The 21,124-nt window shown below is 37.8% G+C and overlaps 1 protein-coding gene across 1 annotated transcript in view; it reads right to left on the reverse strand.

Moving 5' to 3' along the window:
* The window catches only part of dpr8 (defective proboscis extension response 8), a 486,244-nt gene that overhangs the window by 27,377 nt on the left and 437,743 nt on the right, over window positions 1–21,124 (reverse strand). Inside the window, exon 4 of the mRNA XM_074177347.1 lies at window positions 4,502–4,798. Coding sequence (XP_074033448.1) covers window positions 4,502–4,798 — 297 coding nt within the window. The remainder of the gene's footprint in view (window positions 1–4,501; window positions 4,799–21,124) is intronic.

A 21,124-nucleotide genomic window follows, 5' to 3' on the forward strand; every position in this document is an offset into this window, starting at 1 on the left:
TACAGCTGGGTATCTCGAATTCCGAGATTCTTACCTAATTTAAGCTTAAATGACTGGATTAATAGGCAACATTTGGTTGCGAAAAATTTGAGTGAGCGGCTCTTTCAATCACTGCAATATATCATCAAAGCAGTCAATAAATTCTGAAAGAGCTCTTTCAATGTCAGATTAGTTAATCAGCTTTATGTTGGTAATGATGAAGATTTCAACCGATTGCTATTTCACACAGAAGTGCGTTGGTAATCAATATGTATCAGTCTGACTCGATTTCACAATCCATTTAACCCTGTAATAGAGTTCTTGGAAAACAAAGACAAAGATTTGCACGACAACCACATTACTTCAAAGAATGATATTGCGTACTTGACAGACCTGTATAAATTATTCAATGATGTCAATCTGAAACTTCAAGGTGACGACTTGAATTTGATTAAAACAAAAATTGTCATTGCTGCTTTTGTAGCCGAATTGCTCTTATACAAGAATAATATCGGCAGACGTGAGTTTCGCAATTTCCCTGATTTGTCAGCAGTATGCTTCAACAACGACGACTTGCTTGTTTACTGCCAACATTTGGAGAACCTCCACAGTGATTTCGCAGGAGGATTCCAGGACATTTTGAAATTGGAAATACCGGACTGGGTGTTGGATACTTTTTCAAATGTCAACACATCAGGATCAACCCAGCTGAAAAAATAACTCATAGAACTGATAACGAACGAGAAAATAAAAATGAAATTAAAAAATGGATACCAAGAATTTTGGCTACAAAAGCCAATCCTGCAATTGTTCTCTGGAGTGTGGTCCATCGTTCAACGATTTTTGATAGCATTCTCATCGTCGTTTTTATGTGAACGTGGATGTAGTGTTGTGACAACGTTGCTAACTAAAAAGAGAAATCGGTTGCAGATTATCGAACTCGGTGACTTACGGCTGGTTTTGAGTAAATTCAAGCCTGATATTAATAAACTTGTTGAAAATCATCAAATTTATCCTCCACATTTGATCAGTTTTAAAATTCAAATTGAAATGTTTCTTTCAATAACATGAATAAAAGTTTTCCTAATATTACAAAATGGTATTTTACATTACCCTCATCAGAAAGTCTTATTTTCACATGACACACGTAATTCAATTATCAAAATAATGACTGAAATTGTGATTCTTAAGATGTAGTGAAGTGACAAATTTTGGGGGGCGCTAGAAAATAATTAATTTTTGAAGTGGGCGATAGACAAAATAAGTTTGAGAACCTCTGGTTATACAGGTTGTCCCTGGACTTCCTTTTTTCCTCTCGGGAATATATAGATGGGGTCAAAATATTACCAGTACTTCATATAACTTTTTTTCCTAAAAGTCTGCGTAACCAAGTTACGGGCCCTCGAAGTTACAAAATGAAAAATGTTTTTCTTTGATAACTTTTCAAGTGAATATTCAAAATCATCCAAATTTTGGTAATTGACTAAACAAATGAATTCCGTCGATGAGCTTTCATGCAGGAGTCAGTTGTTTTGCTACAAAGTCAGGAACGGACTACTCCCGATGGTCCACACCCCAAAACTTTGAAATGACAGATATTTTTCAATATTTTTCAAAAAAATAAGGTTACTTGGACAATTTTATGAATAAAAGTACTCGTGTGGAAAGTCGATCGGAGCAACGAGTCTTGATAAAAATGTAGTTCTACTCGACGACATCAAACCCGCTCGTCCACCATTATTTGAAATGAATAATTATCAAAGCAGAAATAATAATGATAACGTTAATTCAACAACATTTATAACAGGAATAATACAAAGTATGCTGAAATGAAGTCGTAAACAAAAAGTACAGTACCTATATGGAAGTTTAAGTCACAATTGTGATAGCAGATATTTTTTCAAAAGAAATATCAAGTTCTGTAGATTCGTGGTGTTTTTAAACTAACAAGCTACTCTGCTATGAAATATCGAATTCATTCCATATTTTGTATGTACATAATACGTGTGGAATAATCACGTTTCGTGTTGATCAGTTATCTGAATCTCATGAAATTCAACATTCGAATGTTTCAAATTCTTCTTCACAGCTAAACTGTTGAGGAGTCTCACTGATAATTATAATTTTATGGGAGAAATTCTTTAACACGAATCTAAATTTAGCTGAAAAAACGCACATCGGAAAAAATATTTACTATACTAATAAAAAGCAAACGAATGAACTACAAAAACGGCTGCACATGATCAGGTGAAAAATATCCAGGGAATAATTATGTTCCATTTCTTTCACAAATGTTGACAAAAAAACCTTTTAGAAAGTTTTGATAAAAAATGAGAAACTGGAATGCGATTTTGTTTTGTTGAGTGGTGCGTTGTCATATGACTATCATTGTATTGTCAATATTCTATAGGATATTTTGAATTTTTTTGATATGGCCGAACAGTTTACATTCAATGAATATGCAGATATGCATGTATTTTATGGACGAGCATTTTGTAATGCTGCAGAAGCTCGTCGTCTGTATTCCGAGCATTTTCCCAATCGAACGGTACCGTCAAGAGAAACATTCGAGCGTGTCGATGGCAGCTTGAGGGAGTCAGGTATGTAATAATTGATAATTAATTTGAGCACGTTGTTTTATTTCGATATTATTGTAGGTACAGTTTTGCCAAAACGAGGTGGTGAGAGCGCTCCTAGGACTGTACGTACCGTTGTATTGGAGGAAAATATTTTGGAAGCCGTCGCTGATGATCCTTCAATGAGCATCAGAAATCTATCAGAACAGTTCCATACATCCAATTCCACTATTCATAGAATAATTAGGGAACAACTGCTCCACCCATTTCACATCCAGAAGGTACATGCCATGACACCTCAAGATTTTCCAGCACGACTGGAATATGCCAATTGGTTCATGGATAGGCAAAGAGAGGATATGACTTTTATTAATCGAGTTTTATTCACTGATGAAGCAGGTTTCAGTAGAGATGGAGTTATCAACTCTTATAATCTCCATATATGGGCCGAAGAAAATCCCCATGGGATATTGCAAACCAAACACCAACGGAAATTCAACGTGAATGTTTGGGCTGGTATCATAGGAAACCATCTTATAGGACCATTCATTCTACAGGACCGATTGAATGGAGAACGTTATTTGGAGTTCATTCAGAACGATTTGAATGGACTTTTGGAACATGTTCCATTGCAAACCCGAAGAGATATGTGGTTTATGCATGATGGCGCTCCTCCTCATTTTAGTTTGATTGTGCGTGACCATCTGAACCATATTTTCCACAATAGATGGATTGGTAGAGGTGGGCCATATTCATGGCCATCGCGGTCTCCGGATTTAAATCCATTGGATTTCTTTCTGTGTAGGCATCTAAAAAGCCTTGTTTACGCTACACCTATTCACACAAGAGATGCATTGTTGAATAGAATAACATTACATTGTGAAGTCATACGAAACGACCCTGGAATGCTATTTCAAGTACAGAGAGGGTGTCTTCGCAGACTAAGAAAATGTATAGAGAGAGAAGGTGGTCATATCGAGCAGTTTCTGTAGCGGATTTTTCATTTCTGTTTGCTCTTGAGGCTCTTGAGTTTCGTTAGTTAAACGTGTTTGCATTATAAAAATTCGTTATGAACATTTTACCTATCATTTCCATTTTCCTTAAAAACTAATATTTTCGAATAATGGTAGACATCTCAGGATAAATGTTGTTGAATTAACGTTATCATTATTATTTCTGCTTTGATAATTATTCATTTCAAATAATGGTGGACGAGCGGGTTTGATGTCGTCGAGTGAAACTACATTTTTATCAAAACTCGTTGCTCCGATCGACTTTCCACACGAGTACTTTTATTCATAAAATTGTCCAAGTAACCTTAATTTGTTGAAAAATATTGAAAAATATCTGCCATTTCAAAGTTTTGGGGTGTGGAACATCGGGGGTAGTCCGTTCCTGACTTTGTAGCAGAACAACTGACTCCTGCATGAAAGCTCATCGAAGGAATTCATTTGTTTAGTCAATTACCAAAATTTGGATGATTTTGAATATTCACTTGAAAAGTTATCAAAGAAAAACATTTTTCATTTTGTAACTTCGAGGGCCCGTTACTTGGTAACGAAGGATTTTAGGAAAAAAAGTTATATGAAGTACTGATGATATTTTGACCCCATCTATACATTCCTGAGAGGAAAAGAGGAAGTCCAGGGACACCCTGTATACCACACATAATGGCATCAATAGGTCTTTCAAACGAATACAAAATTTCGATTATGTCTCACACATACTTTGTTTTATTCAAATCAAAGAATGGAAGCGCCTAATGAAAGACCCCAATATAAGATATATTTCCTACTGATTTTTGTGTCAAAACTTGATTTCTATGGTTTCACCCCATTTATCAAAATCTCGCTTCTCCTACACTGGAACCAGGAAAGAGAAACGTTGAGAAAATACCCCAACCGTCGGCACCTTCCGGAAAAGGTAAAATCCAACATCTCACTCACCATTAAGTATATGAACACGAACGCTGGCGGTATTCGCGTTGGACGGCGTACAAGTGTAGAGGCCAGAATCGCCCTGTCCGGCTTTCTGGATTAAAAGACGGCTCGTCGTAATAAATCCCTTCTCTGTGACAAGGCTGATTCCTCCCCTGGGAGAATCGAAATTGATCACTTCGGAATTCTGGGACCAGACGATGTTAGGCGGCGGTTCCGGAGCGTATTGCACTATGCAGGTCAGGTTGATGGTGGAGCCCATGTTGATGAACAACTCCGGACTGCCGAGAATCTCCGTGATTGGCTCTGAAACAAATTTATTCGAAATTCAATTCTAGGTTTGTGATCGAACTCGACAATAATTCATGAAAACCCTTTATAACTGTATGCTTAGATCTTCACTTGAACAAAAAAATAACACAAAAAACACAACACAACAAAAAAATATTTTTTGAATGTTTCCTACACTAAATTAGTCAATTTCTACTAATTTTGGGGTGATAAAAACGAAAATAACAATGACAAATTTTTATTAGCTCTGGTTTTTGAGATACACAGTACTTAATCTTAAAGAGTAGTTATACTATACGTGAAAAGTGAAAGTACATAAAACAATATTGTTATGTTTCTTTTAGAATATTTTAAGTACAAAATTAATAAAAAAAACATTATTCTTAGTGTTTTGACAAATAAAAGAAGTTTGTACCACCAAATTTCAATTAAGTCCATCCGATTCATTGTAAGATCGCTGTCGTTTAGCTTGTCTTTTATAAAACACTTCTGGAGCATCCCTACACACAGACCAGCAGTAGTCTGCAAGCATTGCTTCATTCCAACGGCCCTGATATCTCTGTTCCATTAAGGCAATGTCTTGATGGAATCTTTCTCCATGTTCGTCACTCACAGCTCCACAGTTTTGTGGGAAGAAATTAAGATGAGAGTGAAGAAAATGAATTTTTAAGGACATGTTGAGGCCCAATAAAGATGCCTTCCTTGACTTTAGCATCACTCAACGCTGTCTGTACTGAGATATTTTCACATCATGTTTTAGAAGATTCCACTGTTGTAGTCTTGACCCTAACAGCTCAGCCTTTTCCTTAGACAAGCGAAGATCTCTTATAAGGTCACTCAACTCTGCTTGACTAATTCTGTGCGGATCACTAGACCTATCGCTTACCTCAAAATCAGGGTCATAGGATGTAGAAGGATGGGTTGCTCCTTCTAAACAGTCTTCATCACCTTCCTCTAAAATTTCATAGTTTTGGGGTGGAGAAGAAACTGGCAAAGTGTCTGAGTGTGGTACAGGCCGAAGAGCAGATGGGAGATTAGGGTATTTAACCGTTCCTCTTTTCTTCATAGATAAACCTTGCTTAATGGGAGGAGTTAAGCAGAAATAACAGTCGTCTGTATGATTGGTAGGCTCACGCCAAACCATAGGTACTGCAAAAGCCATTGCCCGGTTTTTATTTTTCAGCCACTCTCGCAATATGACGGAACAAGAATTACAACATATATGAGAAGCCCATGATTTATCTTGGTCCCCAACTTTCACACCAAAATAATGTTCATAGGCTGTCTTAACGATAGGTGTCATTTCACGTTTCTGAGCCTTAAATGTTATTTCACCACATATATAGCAAAAGCTATCGACAGAATTCACACACTTTCGAGGCATTTCAGATCAGCACTTAAATTAATTTAAAAATCAACTTCACACGATAATTTCAATAGCAACCACGTGCGTACAATTGACAAACTCACATAGGTTATGTTTACTACTTAAGAACAGCTGATGAGAGGGGTGTTCTGTAAACAAACATGTGTACCAACTGTTGGTGATGAAATATTTCATTTGTTGAAAACTCAATATACATATATATATATATATATATATATATATATATATATATATATATATATATATATATATAATATAATGATACTATTTCTTGAAAACAAGAGCTAATATATAATTTTTATGGTCACTTTCGGTTTTAACACGTGGAAATACATTAAAATAATCTAATATCAACCCCGAAACAAAAACTTTGTTGTGTTGTGAAATTAACAGCTATGAAAGAGAATAAAACAAAAAACTAAACGGAGTATACAGCATACAATGCTCGGACTGCAACAAATTCTATATCGGTCAAACCGAGAAAAAACTGATCCAAAGGTACGACGAGAACGAAAAAGCATACATAAACCCAATAACATATAAATCAAACCTAGCAACACATGCGAAAACAAACATAACTTCACCTCACCAGAAAACATCAAACTAATAAATAAAAAAAATCGCATGGAAACATTCTGCTGCAAGTTTCACATTGAATTCCTTTATAGAATTTTTGATATTATTTCATTCCCAAAAGTTCTTTGCCATTAAAATAGATTTTTTTCATCTTTCAGGTTTTGTTAAAGTTCGCTATTATATTTTTGTGATTTTAACGAAGTAAAATCAACCATTCTCTGGTTGGTTGTTGTATTTGGTGGGAAAAAAAGGTGAGAAAATAATTGAATAATAATTGAATTCAAATATCAGCTAAGTCTATCTGCAAGCGGGAAGTTTTTCCATTTCCCGCCGTAAAAACCTCTATTCAACATCGAATCTCGGCGTATTCTTCCAAAAGTTTGGATAACTAATGAAATCCAATCACGATAAAAGGCAAATACTTATCTGACGTCCACGGCATTTCCTGACTCTGAAAGCATAAACAACTCAACTCTCCGTCGCGTTTCCTCTCTCTACAGTATCGAATGACGAAAAACATATAAACATCTGGATAATATTTCTGGATCCTCTTCAACTGCAATTTCATGGGAGCATGTCTCGTAAGTGCTTTTCCGGATTGAAATCTGTTGAGTTCTGTGAGACGCGATTGGCTTAAGGAACGAGTGGTCTGTCATTAGTCTTTCAGAGGAAACTTTTCCGCTTTGAGATAATTTTAGAGTGAGTTAGTGTTTAATTATACAGTGTGCTATTTCCATAGCGTGTTTTTCCATCCACCCAGATATATTTTCGAAACAATTCAATTTGAGATTGTTGCAAAGACATAACTCTTCAATGAGCTATATAAAACTCTGCAAGTTTCGATGTGAAATGAACGCTACACATCCATTTATAACTTTCTCAAAAAAAATTTTTATTATTAGAAAGAGATAATTTTTCAGCAGAGATTATTTTTTTTGGGGAAACACATTTTTTGATTTGCTACTCCTTCATTAAAACTTGAGAAGTCAAAAAATTTCGGAAAATAAAAGAAAAATATAGATAAAAATACTTTCTTTTCGGTTTCGACTTCTCGACTTCAAGCGGAAATCAACTCTATCTTGAGATGGAGCTGTTACTAGTTCACAATCTTTCTCTTGAAGAAAGTTGAGCCGCCTTGAAATTAATCGAGTCCCAGGCACTTCGCTGTTTGGGTAGTATCTTTCCTGTACTGATGAAAGATAATATTTCGAAACCACTGTATAGGTGATCTACTCTGATGATTTCAGCATGGTCCTGCCACCGGATGAAATAGAAACCTCTGCGAGACTAACCTCTGTGAGGTATCTTGAATAAATATTTGTCGGATATAATTCAAAATACATTTCATGGTTAGGCTAGGTTAGGTCTGAAGTGCGTGGGTCTATTCGACCTTCCACCACAACCCTCGAAGGTTTATTGTGGTCACACCTATTCACACTCGGCCAAATGAACCCAACTTCTTAACGAAGCCGATAAGTTTGTGGTCTTTCAGGTCCGATGATTCAAATGACAGTGGCCTGTAAGAAGGCCTGTTAGACAACGTAGTTCATCCCTGCTATAGTCCAACAACTGTTTGGTATCAAGCTTCGAAGGTCGAATAAACGCCTTGGAGTGAGCCAATCCTGGAAGATTCTGCTAGAAGTTCATGAATCTTCTTGCCATCCAGGTGTTCAATGTTTGTTTGGCAAATCCTAAAGCGAAGCCAATGATAGGTTCTGGTCCGATAAATCCGCTTGCAGCACCCTCCTTTGCAAGGGAGTCAGCAGCTTCATTACCTACCAGGACCATATGGCAAGGAATTCAGACGCGAGACAATCTGTTAAGTCTTCCTATCGGCGAAAGTGGTTTTTGGCAATTTGCTACTAATTTAGACGTTGAAGCCAAGAGCTTCTAACACCGCTTGACTGTCCGAGAATATTTTTATTGACTTATGACTCTGCACACAATTAAATAGCGTAAATTTCCGCTTGAAATACAGTCGCATGAGTTCCTAGGCAGGTAGATATCTCTGTCCTACATCACAACCGGAAGGTGTTTTTTGTCCATCTGTGAACCAACAACTACCTGCTTTTAATATTTCCTTCTCCCGGAGAATCCAGTCCTCTCTAATCGGGAATAGTACTTTATAAGGCAGTTCGTAGTTGATAATTGGAGGCATGAAGTCAGAGGTCATTTCCAGAATGCTGTGACTTCCAATGTCAACCAACAGTCTGTTGCACTCTGCATTTGATTGATTTGTGCAATTGGCAAGGTGCACAAGTCTGTATGCAGTCCATCTAGCCTCTCTTTCCAAAAAAATATGGAGAGGAGGTAGATCTAGAAGGATCTCCATGGCCGCTGATGGTGTGGTACTGATGGCACCACTGATAGCTAGACATGTCTGTCTCCGTAAGCCAGAAAGCTTCGCCTGGGCCGTTTTCTGTAAAGCCTTCGGCCACCAGGCAATTGCACTATATGTGATCATTGGTCTGACAATCATCACATGAACCCAATGGATTTGTTCGGGACCCAAACCCCAAGTTTTACTACAAATCCTTCGACGTTCCATTGAGCGTTCCAAGTGAGCCAAGATATTTCACCTCCGTTCCAAATGAAATGACCTCCCCGTTGAGGGAAATTGGCGTTATATCGTCCAATATTCCCCTCTTGGTTCCCCTCAATATTCCCGAGTTTTGCTGGGGTCGACAGACATCTACTCCCTCAGGCACCAACTGTGAACAACGTCCAACATGCTTTGGAGGTTATCACAAGCTACCCTTCCCGACGTGGACCTTGCCAGGATTACAAGGTCATCTGCATAAGCCTGCAAATCAACATTTCTTCCGTCAAGGGCATCAAGCAGATTATCCATCAGGAGCAACCACAGAAGGGAAGATAGTACCACACCTTGAGGGCAGCCCCTGGTGACCCTGAACCATACGTACTATGAAATGGTACGTATGTATCTCTCCTCGAAATGGTTTGATATCTGTCAGATGAACACAAAGTCTTCACAAAGATGTGTTGAATATTTGCAGATGTTCTCTCCCAGTGCAATAAAAATCAAATGGAATAACTTTTTTGGAACATCAACATCGCATTACAGGAAAATATTTTTTTTTGTTTACCTGAAGTTATCTATCAAGCTTGTTTGTTCATTTGTCAAGCCTTGTCTGTTTGTCTTTTTTCTTAAATTTTGTTTCATTGGTATATGAATTACTGAAATCTATGAAATGAAAGCCTGAAATGTGATTATGATAGTTTGCTTTACCTGTTTTTGCCTGAACAAACATTCATTTTACTGGGTTCAGTTGTGTTTCTTGTATATATTTAATGTTTGTGATAATCATATCAATGTATCTATTGCAGACAACAAACATTATTAACATTATCATCATTATTAATTCATTTCCTGAAGTTGCGTTGGCCGGGCCCTATCTTCCGAAGTCCCGCGCCAGCATTATCAACCAATGTCCACTCCTGACACCGTGGGGTAGTGATAATGTGCCTTTGCTTTCTGGCCAAGATTCCTGCCATCGTGCGACAAGCCGGCATGATCTAGATTCCAGAGTGGAAAAGGCATCACTTTACCAAGCTCTCCAACAACAATCTCAACAAAGTGGTCAAGATAGAGTCTGCAGAGTTCGAAGAGGAAATTTTGATATTCCATACATTTTTTCTCTCATAGAACGATATTCGTCTAATCGGGAGCTGAAAACTCAACGAAGAAGATCGTCGTGCTCTGATGGTCGAGAAGATTTACATCAGGCTCATTATCTTGTGTAAGTCTGAGGATGATCAATGAATAGTTTCAATAAATCCTGCACTTCTCATTCCCCATAAGGGATTCAATATCCTCCGGAGCGTAGAGCAACACCTATAAAACACCGTAAAAGTGTGATAGGTAGTAATGAAGCGCTCTTAGAGCAGCGTTATGTTGATGGATATAGGCTGAAACCAAAAACGTTGGACATGCTAAGGTCAAGGTCTCAGGAGGCTCGCGGCAGGCTCTGCATCTTGAGTCAGGAACCACCTTATCCATCACGTGACTGCGGTAGACCAAGGTGTTAAAGACACCATCCTGACAGGGCATGATGAATCGCTCAGTTTCTGACTGAGTAAAGCGAAGGTCAAGTGTTTTGACAACCCAATGTTGTTAAAGAAGACCTTCCTTGTGTTGCCGCAGGAGTGAAGTGGTGAAGCCGCAGACTTCAATATGGGCCTTTTGCTGTACGGGTTCCAACTGGGTGACAGATTTATGATCAGCTCGTTCTGTGTCGAAAACTAAACCGCTGGGACAGCTGTCCTGAAGAGAAACGCTCCAGTTTTTACTTCATCAAGGTCTCCGACCATGCAGAGAAGGGGATTCAAACTCCTGATGACTTCACAGGCTCCATCTAGTACCATTCTGTGTGGACAAAATGGTACCACTCAGAATTTCGAAACATCTCTGTTGTCGAGGGAAGTACAAATGCAGAACGGACGATTTGGGATGCAAACTTCAATGGAGATCAATACTGTTTCTGGTGTTCACTTCAAGTTAATACAGCTTCTCTTCATTACATTTCACTACTTCAAAAGAGTAGCAGCGACTTTTTCCTTCTCTGACAGCTCCGATGAAGTTCTTCACTACTGTTACCTCTTGTGAGGTAACAGTAAGGTTTTCCGAGACACTTTTTGCTAGCGTTACTAGTGACTTCTCAGCAGTTACTAACATTCGCATCCTATCAAGGCACTGCCGTTTGGTAACTAGCAAGACACCTTGACTCAAATTATGATGGATACGTCGTTGGATACGAGTGTTATCTCGTACACGTGATCTTAGCCTGCCTACTTCTTCGTTATCCGTCGGTTAATCTTCCGAAGCGCAAGGCCAATATTTCGTGCTTTTGATTTGGAAAGCAATTGAATGGCGTTGTACACGAATGTGTGAATTTGACAAATGTCAGCCTCTTTGATAGGAACACTGAGGTTTTGGGCGGAAAAGGCGGCATGCCCCGAGATGATGAGCCGGAATTATTAAACAATGACATCTCCCCACATCGTGGGGTAAGTGATTATTTGGCCCGAGAGTCATGTGCACTGAGTAGATGTAATGAGCTATGAATGACATCCTTTTGTATTTGCTCGGTCAAGATATCTGTCTTCGTGCGGAAGTCGGCAAGATCTTGATATTCGAGAGTAGAATGGAAATAGTTTCTTATCTTTCGTGGGTTCATAGATCAATAGTTTCATGACTGCTGGTCATCTATCTATTGAGGCTTTAAGCAAAACTATTATTTCGAGAATTTCGTGAGGTATGTGTTCCATCAACATTTTGTTACAAATTCGATGCATCCCTTTTAAAAATATAACTCTATAATGAAGCTGCTGAATTCCATCCAGAAAACAAAACATCCGCCTGATTAGAGACGTGAACATCACTTGCAACCTTGATACTCTGAAACATCGAAGAAAGGTTGGAGATTTGTCTCTCTTCTATAAATACGTTCAGAGGAATTGTTCAAGTGACTTGGCACATTTGATTCCACCAAGAGAGGTACATATCAGAAATACGCGACGGGTTGTGGCTGCTCATCGTTTTGAGGTTGAACTCAGCATAACTCGAACTTCACTGTTCAATAAGTTTTTCATTTGGCTGACCACGTTCATGTGGAATAAACTTCCTGAGCACGTTTTCCCGAATGGATTTGATCTCTAGCATAAAGGGACTGCTCTTAGATCGCCTTCAAGATTTTCCTGTAGTGCTTGTGTTCTGTCCTTGAGAAAACTGAAACTCCTTCATGATAATTTCCTAATATGTCGAACCACACTTGAGATACGGTATTCCCGTATGGGGCGGGGTGTCAAGAACTTACCTTGATGCATTGGAAGTATTCCAAAAGAATATTCTAGAAAAATCATCCTGAATAAAAATAGTAGATACTCCAGTGATCAAATATATAACGAGACAAAACCGTTTGATCTGAGACTAATATATGTCGAACAGCTGATACTGTGCAGTATCAAAAAAATTACCTTTTCAACCTGGATCATACGTATGCTACCAGAGGAAAAAACAGATTTGTCAAACCGCTAATGAACAAGTCACCAGGCCAGAAAAGTTATCAATTTTTGGGTCTTAGGGCTGTCAACTCTCTTCCTGATGAAATAAAAATTCAAAACCCGAAATCAAAATTCAAAATGGAATTAAAAACATGTGTTTGTCAGAGGAACCGGAGAGAGATTCATCAAATAATTGGAAAAATTCGAAAAATAACATCTTATAACAAAATAAATGCACAAATATACATGATATTTCCTATGTACCTCTGTTTCATTCATTCTGCTCGATTGTTTGTTCATTTGGGAAAGTTTCAGTTTGGAGTTAATTACACCTTCTTCATCATAGTCAATTATTATTTAAAACTGATTGATCAATATTCCAATACTATTTAATTTATGATTGTTATTATCTGTCATATTTATGTTATGACGCACACTTTTGTGTTTCTTCAACACTATTCTATATTAAATAGAACCTATGTTTATAATGATATATCTGTGAATGAACATTATTATTATTATTATGCTTTGGAAAACTCATGCAACGACTTTTAGATGAATGGAAAAAACCTTCCCACAGCTCTTCGGTTTCTTGGTAACAATCCTGTTTGTTTCCAGCCAGTCTTATATTCATTTTATCTTCATTTTCTGGCAGCAACAACTCCAGTCTCATTAAAAACAGAAAAGATGTTACTTCAACTTAATTCCAAAAACAATACGAAGTACGTAACAGAGTTCTGAAAAACAACTTAATCAAGTTGTTTAATTGTGAACAAGTCAGACATTTCGAAAAGGATTCCGTAATTTTATTTAGGATTTCAAGAAGATTATTGTGTTCCGCAGTTGGTAGATGGGAAGTACACTACGGAGAAATATTTTTCTACCAGGATGGATTTTGTCATGGGGATGACACAAAATCACTTTAGTGTGAAATATTGCGCTGTTACCCTAACGTGCAGTGTCTAGAACCAGATTCTGCTAGACACATAAATCATTCTGGGATAGGTCGAGTTCATAATAAGCATTGGTTTTGTTATGATTCCAGTATTTTTAATTCAATTCAGTTGGTCAGTTAAAATCCACTATGAAGTGCACACACTTTGGACACTCATCGTGTCCATCGTTTGTGTGTAATTACATATTTTGTGACAGTTAGACGTTTTGTTGAAGTTTCCGTAAGCATAAGTAGAAAACACTTATTTTGAAAAAATGGATAATGCATGGATATGCATTTCGTCAATGGCCTTGCGGATGGCAATGCGCGCGAAGCAAGACGTATTTACCAGGAGCGATTTCCTAATCGAGTACTGCCTTCAGCTCCAACATTTGCTAGTCTCCACCGTCGTTTGGCAGAAACAGGTAGCTTTAAAAGGGCAGCTGATATTATTGGAAGACCACGAGCAGTCTGAACCCCAGAATTGGAAGAAGCTGTTTTGAACGCTCTCGAGGAGAATCCAGAAACAAGCACAAGAGTAATTGCTGAAGCTGTCAATTCTACTCAGTCCACAGTTTGGAGAATCATCCACGATCAATAGTTTTATCCATACCATATTCGAAGGGTACAAGCTCTTTTGCCACGAGACTTTCCCCAACGCATTACTATGTGTCAATGGTTTTTGAGAAAATTGGCTGGAAATCCTCAATATTTAAGATATGTACTCTTCACGGATGAGGCAAACTTCTTCTGAAATGCTATCACAAACTTTCATAACAACCATGTTTGGGCTCTCGAAAATCTGCACACAGTTAGTGAAAGGCATTATCAGTATCAATTTTTTGTAAATGTATGGGCGGCAATAATTGATAATTACTTGATAGGTCCTTTCTTTCTTCCGCTCCGACTGAATGGCGCAACTTACAGACACTTTTTAGAAAATGAATTGCCGGGACTACTTCAGAATGTACCATTATAAATTCGTATCCGCATGTGGTTTATGCATGATGGAGCTCCGGCCCATTTTAGCGTTGTAGCCAGGGAATTCCTTAACACAGTCTATCCAAATCGATGGATCGGTAGGGGTGTAGAAGAACCTAAGCAGGCGTGGGCACCAAGGTCCCCAGGTCTAAATCCCGATAGATTTTTATTTTTGGGGACATTTGAAGTCACTAGTTTATAAGACTCCAGTAGTGAACGAGGAAGATCTAAGAAACCGAATAGTAGACGCCTGTGAAACAATAAGAAAAACACCAATAATTGTTGAGCGGGTACGAGATTCAATGACTAGACGACTGACTGCCTGTATCTTCGCTGAAGGTGGACACTTCCAACAATTCATTTGAATACAATTTAGTTTCGTTTATTTTATTAGTTTATTGTACATATTCAAAATTTCTTGGAATAAAATGTTGACATTTCTTGCAAATTTTATTAAAACAAATACTGATTATGCACCCTTGATACAAAAATAACTATTTCGCTTAAGGATGTCATGAAGGAACGTACCCAACAGTAATGACCCCTTTAAACGAGTAAAACGTCAAATTCATTCCCAAAGCATTCTTGTGAAAAAAGCAAAATATTCGTAATAACTTCAACATGCATCGATTATCAAATAATCGACTTGAAGTTTTCAAGTCCAAATATTTAGAAAACGGTTGCTTACAGCCACTAGTAACAAGGGTAGCTCATTTACGTAGATATGATAGAGGAATCGATTTTTTTTACTGAAAAATGTGGTAGAAGTACGCCCAAAAAAGTTATGAATCTTTAAAAAAGGAAAAGACGTGTAGGTGGCTCTTACTCGCCCCTACGAGTAAGAGCAATAAGAGCATCAGGTTCGAATTCGACACCTCAAAAACCTCCTATTACCAAGTTTCGTTTAATTAAGTTCAGTATTTCAAAAGTTATTTGAAAAAAACGAAAATAAAAATAAAACTTCACCCCCATCAACCCCCAAGGCCCCACCCACCAAAACACCAAAAGTTTAAGTTGCAAACCCCTACTTGTGATACATCATTGAAAAAAAAATAAAAAATGCTATCCAATGGTATAAATAATAATTGTACAGCGTGAAGCAACAGTTGTGAAACTTTGGCTTGAATGGAAATTTTTAATGAGGTTTTTGTTGAACTTCAAATTTATTAAAAATGTCAATTGAGTGAATGTTCAAAGTGGGTTCCGTTATTTTGTGAACAATTATACAGCCTATTTTCAAATTCAGCACGATCTTTGGCAAATGTTGTTCTAGTAATGGCGTGACATGCTTGCATAATTCTTTCTTGCAATTCCCCAAGTGACGCAGGTTGAGTTTTATGAACAACTAACTTGAGGTGACCCCACAGAAAAAAGTCAGGTGGCGCCAAGTCTGGTGACCTCGGTGGCCACTCAATGGGACCTCTCCTTCCAATCCATTCGTTCGGATAATGAGTATCCAATCAGTGACTAACTGGAGCTGAATAGTGAGGAGAGGCTCCATCTTGTTGGAAGTGCAGCAAATCTTCTTCTACAGCTGGGTTGCCTTGGTCGTTTCTTTGGTTTTCTAATTCATGCACAATTAAAGGTTCGATGGTGTTTTCCAGCATATCGAGATAAATGTCGCCACTTAAATTGCCTGGTATGAACAAGAGACAAATTATAGCATCGTTTAATATTCCTGCCCAAACATTCAGTTTTTCAGGATATTGAGTGTACCTTCTCTGAATCGATGCGGGTTCGCATCACTCCAGTACCGACAGTTTTGTTTATTTACATTACCATTCAGCATAAAAGTACATTCATCACCGAAACAAATATTTTTTAACATTCTCGGTTCAACGCGAATTCTTTCATTCATGAGTTCATAAAACTCAATTTGTCGGTCTGGATCATCATCGCCTAGTTCTTGAAGAATTTGTGTTTTTTACGGGTAAAACTTATGTAATTTCAACACCTTTCTAACCGACTCATGTGAAAGTCCTGTCACTGCAGATACTTGACGTGTTGATGCAGTAGGCTCCATTGCAAAATTTCCATGGACCTCAATTTGGGTTGCTTCTTTCAGTAATCTTGGGGCATTCCTTTTTTTATTTTGCACTGATCCCGTTTCTCTAAACTTTTCAACTAAATCGCGGACGCACACGTGACCTACATTTTTGTCCGGATGCCTTTCATGAAATATTTGAGTTGTTTTTAAATAACACTGGTTCTGGGAGGCAAATATGAAAATTATCTCCACGCTCCAGGTATACTGTAAACTATCGTGACAACTACAGCTAAATGACAGTACAGATCGTACATATGATGAAAACAAATAACATTCAGAAGTCCCAAACAAACCAAAAATTACTGACTCTGACAGAACCCAAAAAACAGGTCTTTCCAACTTGTTTTGTAAAAACGGCAAATTAAGTTATTATTTGGTGGGTGGGGCCTAGGGGTTGATGGGGGTGAGTTCTCTTTCATGTCACTTCTGTTCCTCCTCACCATCCTTGAAACGAATTCAAGCATTTTTCGATATCACCTTTCATTTGTGAGATATAGCCCATTGTAAGTTTTAAAATTGACACACTGTATATGGAAAAAATACATTATTTCCAACATTTCTATCCAAAACATAATTCCCTTAGGCGTATTCTATCGTAAACTTTCATCAACTACTCATAATTGTGTTCAATGCAAAGTTGCATCTCATTAATGAATTTGAAAAATCACAACTTTAGGATTCTCTCATTTGATAAATGAGAAGCAAACTAGTAAATTCAAAGAATTAATGGGTTCTCCTGGAGACATCTTCAAGACTTTTAATTCCATAATCACGAATACGTTTTCAGTTGGGAAATATTGGAATATCTAAATAAGACAGCCTGAAGTGAGAAATTAAGTTTTCTTCCATTAATTACGCTAGTATAAATCTCACTTCGTCAAAGAAAATTTTCTCTCTCGGAAATGGACTTGATGAAGTAGTCTGAAGAAATCTGAAGAAGGAAATTGAACTTAGGAGAGAATTTTTGTTATCTTTGGAAATTGATGGAGGAGGATTCCTAGACAGTTCAGTTTGGAAAATGAATTTTTAATCAGCTTCCAGCTATTTCGTTCCACGAACTAATCACTAGAGATTGAAATGAAAGGAATGACATCATCAAATTCTGGATCGGTCAGTTACTGAATTAATTATTTTGAATTTCACCACTTTCAATAAATCTACCATTCACTCATGGGGTGGTTGAAGAAGACATGTGTTGATATTCATCTACAGCTGATGAAAATTATGAACTTTCTGAAATGACAAACGATTCTGAAATTTTTGTTTGAAAACTGAGAAGACATCGTTTCACAACATCAAGGTGTTTCGCAATATTTTGTTAGGTGTCGTCATAGTGCCGTCGTATTACATTTGGAACAATAATAGTAATAATAATGATAATAATAATCAGCCAAACCGTTTCAAACTGACGAGCGTTTGAAATTTGCTCCAAATATCCAACAAATGAATTATTTTGAATAATAATTGCAGCAGAATTTCAACTGCCTTATTGATTCTGGTCGAAAGGCCAATTTTTTGTGGTAAAACAGGTGCGCATATTATTGGTAGTGCGAATTGTGAAATTTGTTCCTGTTTTTTATACCTCAGTTACTTTGCTGGAGACTCCAAATAACATTTCATTTCAATGAAGAAGAAGCAACCGAAGCAATTTCAATTCAAGCTGAAGCTAGGTGTGATTACCATGAAACAAAAAGAAAATTAATGAGCGCTCACCAAATAATCCAATATCTCGTACCTACTCAAGGGAATTGGTCAGTAAATTTCAAAAGACTGTTTGCGTAACGAGGAAAAAAGGATCTGGAAGAAAATTCATTTTAAAACAACAGCAAATCGACGTTTTGGCAGCTGTTGTTGAAAATCCCCAACAAACAAGGAATATGGTAGCCACGGATTGTAGCGTATCTACGACCACTGTAAAAAATTATTTCAAGAAACACAAGTCACCTGTATGAATTATGAAAATTCTGCATCAATTGAGAGAAAATGACCCGGATTGAAGATTGCAGTTTTTGTGAGGTAATGTCTGACCGCATAGCCCAAAATCCCGGTTACATTAACTCTATTTGTTTTAGTGATAAAAGTACGTTTTTTCTAAATGGAACAGTATCTGTATTTGTATTTGTAGAGTAGGAAGGGTGAGTGTGAGCCCACAGCACTTAAGCCACATGTGACCCAATGTACATCCTCCCAAGGAGTTGTCCTCCTTGGTCATCGTCCATCCTGTCCTTTCCAGGAAGGTGGACAGGTCACTGGGAGGTGTAGGCCAAGACTGGCCGAACTCACACTCTGTTATTGACGATAATTCTGGAAACTCGCATAGAACATGCCTGACAGTCCAATCTTTCTGTTTATACGTCCTGCATAGAGGTGTGTCCACTAGCTCCATATTACGGAGGTGTTTCCTTAGTTGACAGTGGTCAGTCAGAAATCCTACTGTTAAGCGTCGATGTTTCCTGGTCATCGTCAGATATTTTTTCGGCGCCAGCTTCCCAGGGTCCCCCAGGGTGATCCTGGCAAAATTGCATCCCATCTCTTTAGGGATTGAGCATGGGTGTAACATTTGGCTGGTTCCGCAATTGTCGAAGTCATCAGGTCGTAGTTGCCACTGGGTCCTAAAATTCTTAGTCCAGCCGCTTCCTTGGCTAAAGATTCGGCAATGCGATCACCTTTACTCCTGTCGTGCCCTTCAACCCACCTCAGTAAAATTTTATCATCTACCAAGGCATTGGCTAAATCTTGGTGACACTCTCGTACTAGCTCTGAGAACAGTAAAAAGACAGAATGTGCGTTATTGATCAGACGTAAATTCGAACGTTTTCCGAAAGGGTCATACTCAAACTCTAGAGAAGTTCAACGTATTGGTTGATATTTTGGGTGACCATATCATAGGTCCAATATTTATGGCAGAAAATGTAAGTGGGCATCTGTATTCAAATATGCTTCAAAATCGGATCCATCACAGTATTCAAGAAGTAGCTGGGGCAAACACACATCAATTTATCGTGTATGTTACCTTTCAACAAGATGATGCACCCTCACAACTACAGACCTGTCCGAGAATGGCTTGAAGAGAATTTTCCGGGACAGTGGATGAGCCGACGTGGTCCCATGAAATGGCCAGCTAGGTCACCTGATATGACACCTAAGGACGTTTTTCTGTGGAAGAACATGAAACTCAAGGCGTACGTCACGCAGCCACAGTCACTCCACGAACTTATGGATCGAATAACAGTTGGGTGTTACAGTATTACCCCGTAAACATTTAATAACGTTCTGAGTTTCCAGAACCGATTTTTTTTCTGTCAAGAAGTGGAATTGTTACTTATAATTTTGTTGCAATTGAAAGTTTGATCGGGATGGGTTTAACCGCCCTTCCTCGAACACGGGGGAGTAATAATCAACTTCGATACTAGTGGACTGGATTCCTTGTAGGTTGCTGGTTTTTTGAATAAATTGACGCTGAATCAGTTCGTTAACTAAATATATTTACAATCCTTAGCAGCTACCATCTTACAAAATCGTCGGACATGCAAGTAAAATTGGGCGTTGGCAAATTGCTTCTCATAAGATAGTCTGTGTTTAAATTACTTACAAGATGTTTCCTTCTTCAAGACACACTATGCACGATGTACCACTAATGTATGCAAATTCACTTTTTTTTACTTATTAACTTGGAAAAATACAAACGCCGAAATTACTCGAGCGTCGTGGATAAATTGAAAATTGAAGAGATTGAATCTTAGTAGGAGAAAGACAGGCCAGTTGTCTCGGAGGACAATCTCGGAATGCGTTGTACCTCTCACGGCTCTTTCTGGGAATTTTTAATCGCCACATGTCGACCGATAAGGGAAAGGGGCGATGTTTCTGGAATTCTGGGAATTTGTTGAAGGAACCTAAAGGTTTACAGATGTAGGAGTTGGAAAACAATAAATGATTTGACAGAGCGCGTTCAAGGATGGCTCAAGCACAATTTAAGTTGGAACTAAATAATTAATAAAAGATCAGAAGAAGCTTGTTGCAAACTGTGTTTCCAACAAAGTTATTTGGGTTTTTAATTCATTCGTAACATATTTGGAGCCAATTTGAATAAAAAAAAAGTTGATGGTGCTTCTCTTGACACTAGGTCACATGACCACAATTATTTTCATGCCAAAAAGTAGTGAAAGTAGTACCATTTTACCTGAATTTTACCTGACCTCGATGGCTTGTTTCGTTCAAAAGTTAAGCGGGAAAGGACTTTTCACGTCCTCACCGTATATGATATACAAAAATATAGCATCTCTTATATTAGTAGTCCCAATAATAGTAACTCAAATATTCTGCTCTACAGTAAAAGCAACCGTTAAAAAAATCTTCTACTGTGACTTTGAAAATATTTTTGTCATTTCTTAT

This window comes from Leptinotarsa decemlineata, unplaced genomic scaffold (assembly GCF_025532065.1).
Source record: "Leptinotarsa decemlineata unplaced genomic scaffold, Ldec_3_MD MMD2_tig00002974_RagTag_RagTag, whole genome shotgun sequence".
Classification (NCBI taxonomy): Eukaryota; Metazoa; Arthropoda; class Insecta; order Coleoptera; family Chrysomelidae; genus Leptinotarsa; species Leptinotarsa decemlineata.